The 12,290-nt window shown below is 36.0% G+C and overlaps 1 protein-coding gene across 3 annotated transcripts in view; it reads right to left on the bottom strand.

Annotated features, from left to right (window-relative positions):
* Positions 1 to 12,290, bottom strand: part of LRP1B (LDL receptor related protein 1B) — a 2,173,551-nt gene that overhangs the window by 394,915 nt on the left and 1,766,346 nt on the right. For all 3 annotated transcript variants that reach the window (XM_027561670.1, XM_027561656.1, XM_027561663.1), the window contains one exon: positions 2,041 to 2,230. In XM_027561670.1, coding sequence (XP_027417471.1) covers positions 2,041 to 2,230 — 190 coding nt within the window. The remainder of the gene's footprint in view (positions 1 to 2,040; positions 2,231 to 12,290) is intronic.

Below are 12,290 nucleotides of genomic sequence, written 5' to 3'. Positions count from 1 at the left end.
AGTTGGTGATGGATAGGGAGGCCTGACATGCTGCAGTCCGTGGGGTCACAAATATTCGGACACAACTGAGCAACTGAACTAAACTGAACTTCTTCTATCTAATCTAAAAAATAACTGCCACAAATTAAGGAAAACTGGGTCCTGTATGCCCTTTATTAAAATACTTCAAAGCATTTTAATCTATTCTATGGAACGTTAAAGTGTTCTAAGGATTGTTGCTGTTGTTGTACATTTGCTCAGTCGTGTGACTCTTAAATGTGAAAGTAGTTTGTACTATGAATCAGTAAATTTATGAAAAATAAAAAACACATGACATTCCACTTTCTTAAATCATGGAATAGTTTTAACCATATCCTGTGACTTTTTAAAAAAAAATTAGTTAAAAAGTTATGCAAATAATATGAGATAGTAAACAAACAATTTATTTTCAATAATTTTATAGATTGTGAGCTTTAGAATTATAGAATTTCCAAGGAATTATTACTCCTTTAATTTCACGTTTCATTTCAAAGATGAGAAAAAAGAGGCCAGAGAGCTTGAGTACTATAGTTATTGAGTCAAGTTTTGAACTCAAGTAGTCCTTCATCTAGAAATTGATTTGAAGATTTCTGTTAATCAACAGACATATAAAAGTGACTCATAGATGTCATTAATATGCTTAATGATAAAATATTTTTATACTTTAAACATTAATTACATATAATTTTCCAATTAAAATATTTTGGTGTGTTTAATTATAATTTTCACTTTATCTAATGCAAGAGGAAAGTATAATTTTAGCCTCTGTAAGAAGTAATTATAGGGTAAAGCATTTATCACTTAAAGTAAATCATGTATAATATCATCAGTGACCTCTCTCATGTTTGTTTGAAAATTGTCTTATAGATTCCTTTGATAAACTTTAGGGTAATTATTATTGTCCTAAGATTCTTCGGGTGGACTCTTAGGATCAATGTAGCTGACGCAACAACCAACTGTATAGTGATACGGCAGTGGTAAAAGCAGAACCAGCTCTGCCTACATATCTGAAGGCCTGTGTCCATCTCAGCTAAGTAACCAAACCTGTGTAAGCAGGCAACCTCGTTTTCACCTGCATCTCCCAACCTTTAGAGTTTTAATTTTCAAGTTAAGTATGTTTAACTAAGTAAGTCAATTCTCATCTCTAGTTCTATAAGATAGTAATTCGTATAGTCTTTTCATCTCTTAGGTGATCAGGGCCAGTGTTTTTTATTCTTCCATTTTTATTCAACACACCTGAAATAAGTTTTCTATTTCTGCTCAGTGAAACCAGATTGATGTCTGTGCCCTTGTTTCATTTAAGAATAAAAAGATTTTCTAGTAGTTAGCAAATATTCCTATCATATTGTAAAAGAGTGCAACTCTATAGGCATATTTGTCTTCTACTTAACCTAACCTTTGTTCTTCAGTTTTCATATAATTCTTTCTTAATAGCATCATCCAAAACATGACTTTTTTTATAATTTGTTTTTTTATACATTTTATATTATAGCCTGAGCAATTTTTCTTGCTATGAATTCTTCATAAGTATTATAAATGCTTACACAATGTATCATACCAATGTAGATCACTTGACTATTGTCAGGTATCTAATGTTGAAAATAAAGCTGCACACAAAGGTTTATTTTTACTTCCTCTGATTTCAATTGGAGTGATCTCCAGTTGTTAAAATTACTTAATTTAATTATAGAAACACCTTTTAGGTTTTAATGCTTTTTAATAGTCTTTTTTCTTTTTCAAATTTATCATTTCAATCAGTGATGCATTAATGTCTTTTTCATATACTTATTCTATCACAGTATTGACTCTATTTTCCTTTTCATCCTTTAATTTTGCTTTTACTGACCTCTCATAGAAATGATGCCTAGCCTTTAAAGAGTCCAGGTTTCAATCATTCACATTTCCAATGCTCTCATAAACAATAATTTTATGAATTATGAAAAGAGAACTTTAGATGAAATATTTATTTTTAAAGCTAATTATAAGGTTTTGACTTATATTAAAGAAATAGAAATTTCTTACTTTTGGCATTCATCGAGGGCTAGCACATGAGGATGGTCATCTTCCGACATGGCAATGACCGCTTCCCTGTCAAATGCTCCTGGCCGAGTCTGGTCCACTGTGTGCCTGGTGATGGATGAGGTAGTCGAGCTGGTCCAGTACAGGGTGTCCCAGGCTCTGTGATAGGCAAGGCCCTCAACAGAACCCACATCTGATGGGGAAAAGAAAAAGAATAAATTTACAATTTTATCTGCAAAAATTTTGGCTTCTGAACAGAAAAAAGCATGTACAATATACACTATGCGCGTGCGCAAGCGTGTGTGTGTGTGTGTGTGTGTGTGTGTGTGCTGTGTGTGTGCTAAGTGGCTTCAGTCGTGTCTAACTCTTTGCGAACCCATGGACCATAGCCCTCCAGGCTCCTCTGTCTATGGGATTCTCCAGGCAAGAAAACTGGAGCGGGTTTCTGTGCCCTCCTCCAGGGGATCTTCCCGACCCGGGGATTGAATCTACTCCTCTTATGTCCCCTGCAATGGCAGGCAGGTTCTTTACCACTCGCATCACCTGGGAAGCAAAATATAAACTATATCTGTGTTATCTTATCAGTCATTTCTTCACAAATGCTCCAAAATAAAGATATCATAATCATGATGCCTACGACAGCTGATTACACACAGTAAATCTAAGTTATGAACTGCTCATAGAGAAGTTTATACAAAAACATGATGTTAAAGATTGAATACCCTCATCAAAAAAAAAAAAAAACCTTAAGTAATTGTCTTTTATTTAGGAATCTGGTGGTTGTCTTTTATTTTCATGTCTTAATAATCAATTTTTTGCAACAATTTAATGATGCTTTTGAAAATCATATGTCGGAGATACTATTAACATGCAATAATAATGAGTTTTCTCTTGATACCATATTTGGAGACATCAAGGAAAAACAATATCAAAAGCTACAATGAAGTATCAAAAAAACAAAATCCAATTCTATACTTGTGATTATCGAGCAGTGGTAGAGAATGTTTTAGTAAGTTAATGCAATATATTTTTTTATCCTATTCAACTAATGTGATGTAAAAACCAAAGAAAATAAAGTTAATTGCCAGCTAAAGCATGCTTTCATATAGGCAGAAAAAGATAAATGATAGTACACATAGTCTAATACTTAAACATGACAATATGAGAAACAAGAGTAATTATTTTTTAAAATTGCTTTCCTAATCACAGGATAATGTAGGGTGGTTGTTTTACTTTTCATAGAAGTGTTTGAATATACCTTTGCTGCTGCTGCTGCTAAGTCGCTTCAGTCGTGTCCAATTCTGTGCAACCCCATAGACGGCAGCCCACAAGGCTCCCTCATCCCTGGGATTCTCCAGGCAAGAACACTGGACTGGGTTGCCATTTCCTTCTCCAATGCATGAAAATTAAAAGTGAAAGTGAAGTCGCTCAGTCATGTCCGACTCATTGCGACCCAAGGACTGCAGCTTACCAGTCTCCTCCACCCACGGGATTTTCCAGGCAAGAGTACTGGAGTGGGGTGCCATTGCCTTCTCTGATATAACCAAATTATTAAGTTTTTCATTATTGTTTTTCTCAGAGTTAGTATTCTTAGCATATTTAAGAGAGAATACATATACATTTAATTTTGGTAGTCATGCTAAGAAATTAACATTATAACAGGCAGAGTCTTTTTATAGCTTTTCTCTTAAGGAATCTGAAAAGAATTATTTGGCTTTTCTGAGAATATATGGATGAAAAGGGCTGTTTTTAGATTTGAGATGGGTAAATGTTTACTTTGATGGTCAAAAGGATTTAGAGGGAGAGAAAAACAATATTAAAGCCTTTCAAACTAGATTTCATAATGCCATTAAAATTCTGTTATTTGATTCTTTTCCTACATGAAACAAAAAGTCCACTAATAATAGAATTAATATCTGCCACTTGTGGGGCACTGTCTTCCAGTTAGGAATTGTGTAATTGTTTTGCATATATCCCTTTATGTGTAAATCTACCCTGTGATATTAGTTTTATTGTTATTCTTCCCCTAAGAAGAAAACAGAAATCTATGCTCACAGAACTAAAAGTATTGAAGCAAGATTTTTATCACAGATGTGTGTGCTTCCATAAGCCTGTATCTGTCAGCGGCACTATTTAGAGATGGATTTATAGCAGCTATCGCTTATCCTCAGTGTACCTCAAGCTGGAACCAAACAAATGATTCATTAGTTTCAACTTGTCTGACTCTGGGTGAATTGTATCAGCAGTAATTTACCATGAATAACCTATCACACAGTCAACAAAACCACTTATAAGAAATTAATGTGGATGATTAGTATGGAAACCTAGGTCAAAGATGATGGAAGAAAAATTGTAAAACACAATCATAATAACATCTGTTAAGCTTTGCTTATATGAATGATATGTATTCCTATTTGAGGTGACTAGGTGGGAGGTTGATAATGTTTAACAGTATTTTGATTATTAATTAATAAACCATCTATTCCACTGTATTTTTAGTACTTTCATATCACTTCAGAAATGAAGCTAACTCTATTAGTATTACAAACAACATTCCACTCTGTCACCTGCAAATAGAATGAGGAGTGGCATAGCTTTGAAAAAAAAATCCAAGCAAATCAGAATCATTAATCCATCCTCATTCTCTATCTTTCCCTTCTACTGACTTTGATGGATCTTCTTCATGGACACTTTTTCTTGCCAAATTAGGAGGAAACCACTTGGTATTACCATTGAGATGAAGCAGATGTTCTTTTCTATAGCTGATATAATTCCAGGGTTACTAGAGTGTGTAATATATCTCACTGTCCAGGTACAATATCTTTTGCTTTATTGTTTGTAATATATGACAACCTGACAGTACACTTAATCATATCTGGTGCCACACTTTAAAATATTTGTTACTTAGAAAAATATTTGACTCCCTACAAAAATTATATTTGTCATTAGTAAGTAGTCAAATAAAGACATAAACCACACACCACTATATATCAATTAGAACACCTACAAAGACCTACTGTATAGAAAAGGGAACTATATTTAATATTTTATAATAACCCATAAGGGAAAACATCTGAAAATGTATTGTTGTTGTTTGTTCCTCCATCATGTCTGACTCTTTGCAACCCCATGGACTGTAGCCTGCCCGGTTTCTCTGTCCATGGGAATTTCTAGCCAAGAATACTGGAGTAGGTCACCATTTCCTTCCTCAGGGGATCTTCTCAATCCAGGGATCAAACCTACATCTCCTGCAAGTCTCCTACATTGCAAGCTAATTCTTTACCACTCAGTGGTAAAGCCCTATATGTGTGTGCGTGTGTGTGTGCATGTGCGTGTGTGTGCATGAGTATGTATATTTTTATACATACATATATATATATATATATATATGTATATTGGAGAAGGCAATGGCACCCCACTCCAGTACTCTTGCCTGGAAAATCCCATGGACAGAGGAGCCTGGTAGGCTGCAGTCCATGGGGTCGCTGAGTCAGACATGACTGAGTGACTTCACTTTCACTTTTCACTTTCATGCATTGGAGGAGGGAATGGCAACCCACTCCAGTGTTCTTGCCTGGAGAATCCCAGGGATGGGGGAGCCTGGTGGGCTCCCATCTATGGGGTCGCACAGAGTTGGACACGACTGAAGCGACTTAGCAGCAGCAGCATATATGTATATTATCCATGAGAATATTAAATTGAAAATCATGAAAATATCTTACTTGAGATAACATAAAAGATGTTAACATCTATTGGAAAGACCATCACACCAGTCAGGTATGACCTAAATCAAGTCCCTTACGATTATACAGTGGAAGTGACAAATAGATTCAAGTGATTAGATCTGATAGACAGAGTGCCTAAAGAACTAAAGTGCCTAAAGAAGGAGGTTCCTGACATTGTATGAAGGCATTGATCAAGACCACCCCCAAAAAAAGAAATTCAAAGAGGCAAAATGGTTCTCTAAGGATGCCTTACAAATAGCTGTGAAAAAGAAGAGAAGCAAAAGGCAACGGAGAAAAGGAAAGATATACACATTTGAATGCAGAGTTCCAAAGAATAGCAAGGAGAGATAAGAAAGCCTTCCTCTGTGAACAATGTAAAGAAATAGGGGAAACAATAGAATGGGAAAGACTACAGACCTCTTCAAGAAAATTATATTCCAAGGGAAAATTTCATGCAAAGATGGGCACAGTAAAGGACAGAAATGGTATGGACCTAACAGAAGCAGAAGATATTCAGAAGAGGTGGCAAGAATACACAGAAGAACTGTACAAAAAAAGATCTTCACAACCCAGATAATTACAATGGTGTGATCATTCAGCTAGAGCCAGACATCCTGGAATGTGTAGTCAAGTGGGCCTTAAGAAGCTTCTCTATGAACAAAGCTAGTGGAGGTGATGGATTTCCAGTTGAGCTATTTCAAACCCTAAAAGATGATGCTTTGAAAGTGCTGTACTTAACATGCCAGTAAATTTGGAGAACTCCTCCATGGCCACAGGACTGGAAAAGATCAGTTTTCATTCCAGTCACAAACAAACTCAATGCCAAAAAATGCTCAATCTACTGCACAATTGCTCTCATCTTACATCCTAAGTAATACTCAAAATTCTCCAAGCTAGGCTTCAACAGTATGTGAACCGTGAACTTCAGGATATTCAAGCTGGATTTAAAAAAGGCAGAGGAACCAGAGATCAAATTGCCAACGTCCGGTGAATCATCAAAGAAGCAACAGAGTTCAAGAAAAGCATTTACTTCTGCTTTATTGACTAGGCCAAAGCCTTTGACTGTGTAGATCATAACAAATTGTGGGAAATTCTTAAAAAGATGGGAATACCAGACCACCTGACCTGCCTCCTGAGAAACTGTATGCAGGTCAAGAAGCAACAGTTAGAACTGGACATGGAACAACATACTGGTTCCAAATAGGGAAAGGACTACATTAAGGCTGTATATTGTCACCCTGCTTATTTAACTTATATGCAGAGTACATCATGAGAAATGCTGTGCTAGATGAAGCACAAGCTGGAATCAAGATTGCAGGGAGAAATATCAATAACCTCAGATATGCAGATGACACCACTCTTATGGCAGTAAGTGAAGAAGAACTAAAGAGTCTCTTGATGAAAGTGAAAGAGGAGAGTGAAAAAGTTGGCTTAAAGCTCAACATTCAGAAAACTAAGATCTGGTCCCATCACTTCATGGCAAACGGATGGGGAAACAGTGGAAAGAGTGACAGACTTTATTTTCTTGGGCTCCAAAACTACTGGAGATGGTGACAGCAGCCATGAAATTAAAAGACATTTGCTCCTTGGAACAAAAGTTATGACCATTGTGGTTTTGATTTGCATTTCTCTGATAATGAGTGATGTTGAGCATCTTTTCATGTGTTTGTTAGCCATCTGTATGTCTTCTTTGGAGAAATGTCTATTTAGTTCTTTGGCCCATTTTTTGATTGGGTCGTTTATTTTTCTGGAATTGAGCTGCAGGAGTTGCTTGTATATTTTTGAGATTAGTTGTTGTTATATTTTTGTTTAGTTATTAGTTTTATTTTTGTCAGTTGCTTCATCTGCTATTATTTTAGAGAAATACAAATCAAAACCACAATGATGTACCATTTCACGCCAGTCAGAATGGCTGTGATCCAAAAGTCTATAAGCAATAAATGCTGGAGAGGGTGTGGAGAAAAGGGATCCCTCTTACACACTGGTGGGAATGCAAACTAGTACAGCCACTATGGAGAACAGTGTGGAGATTCCTTAAAAAACTGGAAATAGAACTGCCATATGACCCAGCAATCCCACTACTGGGCATACACACCAAGGAAATCAGAATTGAAAGAGACACATGTACCCCAATGTTCATAGCAGCACTGTTTATAATAGCCAGGACATGGAAGCAACCTAGATGTCCATCAGCAGATGAATGGATAAGAAAGCTGTGGTACATATACACAATGGAGTATTACTCAGCCATTAAAAAGAATACATTTGAATCAGTTCTAATGAGGCGGATGAAACTGGAGCCTATTATACAGAGTGAAGTAAGCCAGAAAGTAAAATACCAATACAGTATACTAACGCATATATATGGAATTTAGAAAGATGGTAACGATAACCCGGTGTACGAGACAGCAAAAGAGACACTGATGTATAGAACAGTCTTTTGGACTCTGTGGGAGAGGGAGAGGGTGGGATGATTTGGGAGAATGACACTGAAACATGTATAATAGCATATAAGAAACGAATTGCCAGTCCAGGTTCGATACAGGATGCTTGGGACTGGTACACTGGGATGAGCCAGAGGGATGGCACAGGGAGGGAGGTGGGAGGGGGGTTCAGGATGGGGAACACGTGTATACCCGTGGTGGATTCATGTTGATGTATGGCAAAACCAATACAATAATGTAAAGTAATTAGCCTCCAGTTAAAATAAATAAATTTAAATTTTAAAAAAGTTATGACCAAACTAGACAAATATTAAAAAGCAGAGACATTACTTTGCCAACAAAGGTCCATCTAATCAAAGCTATGGGCTTTCCAGTAGTCATGCATGGATGTGAGTGTTGGACTGTAAAGAAAACTGAGCACAGAAGGATTGATGATTTTGAACTGTGGTGTTAGAGAAAACTCTTGGGAGTATCTTGGACAGGAAGGAGATCCAACCAGTCCTTCCTAAAGGTAATCAGTCCTGAATATTCATTGGAAGGACTAATGCTGAAGCTGAAACTCCAAACCTTTGGCCACCTGATGCAAAGAATTGACTCATTGGAAAGGACCCTGATGCTGGGAAAGATTGAAGGCAGGAGGAGAAGAGGACGACAGAGGATGAGATAGATGGATGGCATCACCAACTCAATGGACACGAGTTTGAGTAAGGTCTGGAAGTTGGTGATGGACAGGGAAACCTGGCATGCTGCAGTCTGTGGGGTTTCAAACATTGTACATGATTGACAGCTGAACTGAACTGAAATTAATACAACGTGGGTATCATTTGATACATGTATGTGTTGTGTGTGTGTGTGTGTGTGTGTATGAAGCTAAAGTTCCTGAATCAGTTGAATTGGTAAAATAAGTACTTTACATCATTCATTGGCAGATAATTATGTAGTTTGAAACCTAAAGCAAAATGTCTATCTATTCAATCAACCATTCCTGAAATATTGAACAGAGTAAATCAATATAGAGTTACTTTAAGGATGTAGACTACAGAGTTGAGACTCAAAGATATAGAATATGCGTAATTAAGAAAATAACAATTATAGTGCTATTTTGGCAGCTGGTCAAGGACTGCATAGAGAACACACCTCCATCTCATCACCATTAAAGAAGAGACAAGAGCTCCTCTCTCCTGTACTGCATTGTGAAGTCAGGATAAGAGTCAAAATGGGAAAGGCAGTGATGTATGTCTCGGGAGGCAGCCATGTGGACAAAACATTGCTAGTCATCTGGCTGGAATAACGTTCACAGATAAATCCTGTCGCAAAGTAACAGGAAAATATTTATCCCAAGGCCGTACTGTAAAGGCCTCCCTTGTTGAAAGAATAGCATTCTCTTTTTGTCTGACTTATTTTCTAAAGCCAAAGAATAGTAGAAAGTTTATTGGTGGAAATGACTTTAGTAGTATGAAACTTCTCAGTCTTGTCTGGAGCATCTACAGATACAGAAAAGCAGGCTTGATTTCCAACCTAGGTACAGAGCTTCAGATAAAAAGCTTCTATACACAACATTTCACGTCTGCCTTAACTATGTAGTTTCCAGAGAAACAGGATTCTGGGTCCAGTTCACAATTCAGATCTGATATTGAATTCTAAACAGAGTACACATGTGTTTTACTTTAAGCCTAACAAAGCATTACTTAAATTTTGCATAAACTCTATACATTCCTAAAAATCCTCTTGTAACTACCTTTCTTTGTCTTTTGGGACAGGAGTGAGACAACCTATAGCTCTTCAGATGTATTGTTTCCCTTATTATAATAAGTCATTTATTTGATATGGCTGTTACAGGTTTATTTGAAAAAATCCAAAACAATTTCATCATTAAAATATTCAGCAGCCTAGGGATATTTCCTCAAACTGATAAAAAAAATCAATCTATTGAAAAAACAAAACAAAAACAAAACAGAATACAACAAAGCTATACCTTTCTTAGCCATGATGAAACTGGAGCCTATTATACAGAGTGAAGTAAGCCAGAAAGAAAAACACCTATACAGTATACTAACGCATATATATGGAATTTAGAAAGATGGTAATGATAACCCTGTATGTGAGACAGCAAAAGAGACACAGATGTATAGAACAGTCTTTTGGACTCTGTGGGAGAGGGAGAGGGTGGGATGATTTGGGAGAATGGCATTGAAACATGTATAATATCATATATGAAATGAATTGCCAGTCCAGGTTTAATGCAGGATACAGGATACTTCTTTGAACTGGTGCACTGAGATGACCCAGAGGGATGGTACGGGGAGGGAGGTGGGTTCAGGATGGGGAGCACATGTATACGTGTGGTGGATTCATGTTGATGTATGGCAGAACCAATACAATATTGTTAAGTAATTAACCTCCAATTAAAATACATAAATTTATATTAAAAAATAATAAATAAAATAAAATGAAAGTTTACCCTCTAATACTAGGAGCAAGATAAGATGGTCTATTCTTGCCCCTCTATTCAGCACTGTATTGAAAATTCACTCAGGGTAATTAGGGAAATTATTTTAATTAAAAAAAAAATAAAATATAGAAAGAGAGGGAGATCATCCAGATTGGAAAACAAGTAAAGCCATCTCAATTTTCAGATGATATATTCTTATATATACAAAACCTTGAGAAATTTACTAAAAACTAATAGAATTATAAGAAAACATTCAACCAGGTTGCAGGGTACAAACTAAAATATCAGTTGCATTTTCTATATAGTAGCAATAAAATAATCAAAAACTAAAATTCAGAAGGCAATTTCATTTATGATAGCATTTAAAATAATAGAAATCATGACAGGAAGATTAACTTAGAAATAATTTTAGCAAAAGTTTATAATCTTAAAACTTGTACATGAAAAACTAAAAAACATCATTGAAAGAAATTAAAATAAAAAAGATGGAAAAGCAACTCATGTTAATGATTGGAAGACTTAATATTGATAAGACGGCAACAGTGTCCAAATAAATCTACAGACTCATTGTTAATTCCTATTAAAATCCCAGGTGGATCTTTCCCAGAAATCAACAAACTGATCCTAATGTGCATGTGAAAATCCAAGGGGCCTAAAATAGCCAAAAGAATCTTGAAAAAGAAAAGCAAAGTTAGAGGAGTCAAATTTCTAAATTTAAATTTGCTACAAAGTTACAATAAGCAAGACAGTGTAGGCATATACATCAATGAAATAGAATCAATAGCCCAGAAATAAAACCTTAATTTCTGGTTAACTGATTTTGAAAAAGATACCAGATAAACTCAATGAGGAAAAAAAAAATATTATTAATAAATGGTTTACAATGATTATATATCCACATGCAGAAAAGTAATGTCCTCACACCAATTCAAAATGTTTTATCTTAGACCTAAATAGAGAAAGTAAACTACAGAATTCTTAGAATAAAATAGAAGAGTGCATCTGCATAAACGTGGGTTAGGCAAAGCCTTCTCAGACATGATACCAAATGCACAAATGACAAAAGAAATATCGATGAGTTGGATGGACTTCATCAACTTTAAAAACGTGGGTACTTCCAAAGACAACTTCAAGAAATGAGAAGCCAACCCCCAAAACATCTACTTCTGTTTTATTGCCTACACCAAAGCCTTTTATTGTGTGGATCACAATAAATGGGAAATTCTTAAGGAGCTGGGAATATCAGACCACATTACCTGCCTCCTGAAATATCTGTATGCAGGTCAAGAAGCAACAGTTAGAATGGGACATGGAACAAAAGACTGGTTCCAAATTGGGAAATTAGTACATCAAGGCTATCTACTGTCACCCTGCTTATTTAATTATATGTGGAATACATCATGAGAGATGCCAGGCCGGATGATGCTCAAGCTGGAATGAAGGTTGCCAGGAAAATTTTCAATAACCTCAGGTATGCAGATGACACCACCCTTATGGCAGAAAGTGAAGAGGAACAGAGGAGCCTCTTGATGAAAGTGAAAGAGGAGAGTAAAAAAGTTGGCTTAAAACTCAACATTCAGAAAACTAAGATCGTGGGATTTGGTCCCATCACTTCATGGCAAATAGATGGAG

Source organism: Bos indicus x Bos taurus, chromosome 2 (genome assembly GCF_003369695.1).
Source record: "Bos indicus x Bos taurus breed Angus x Brahman F1 hybrid chromosome 2, Bos_hybrid_MaternalHap_v2.0, whole genome shotgun sequence".
NCBI classification, from domain to species: Eukaryota; Metazoa; Chordata; class Mammalia; order Artiodactyla; family Bovidae; genus Bos; species Bos indicus x Bos taurus.
This window is presented reverse-complemented; position numbering and strand designations above follow the sequence as displayed.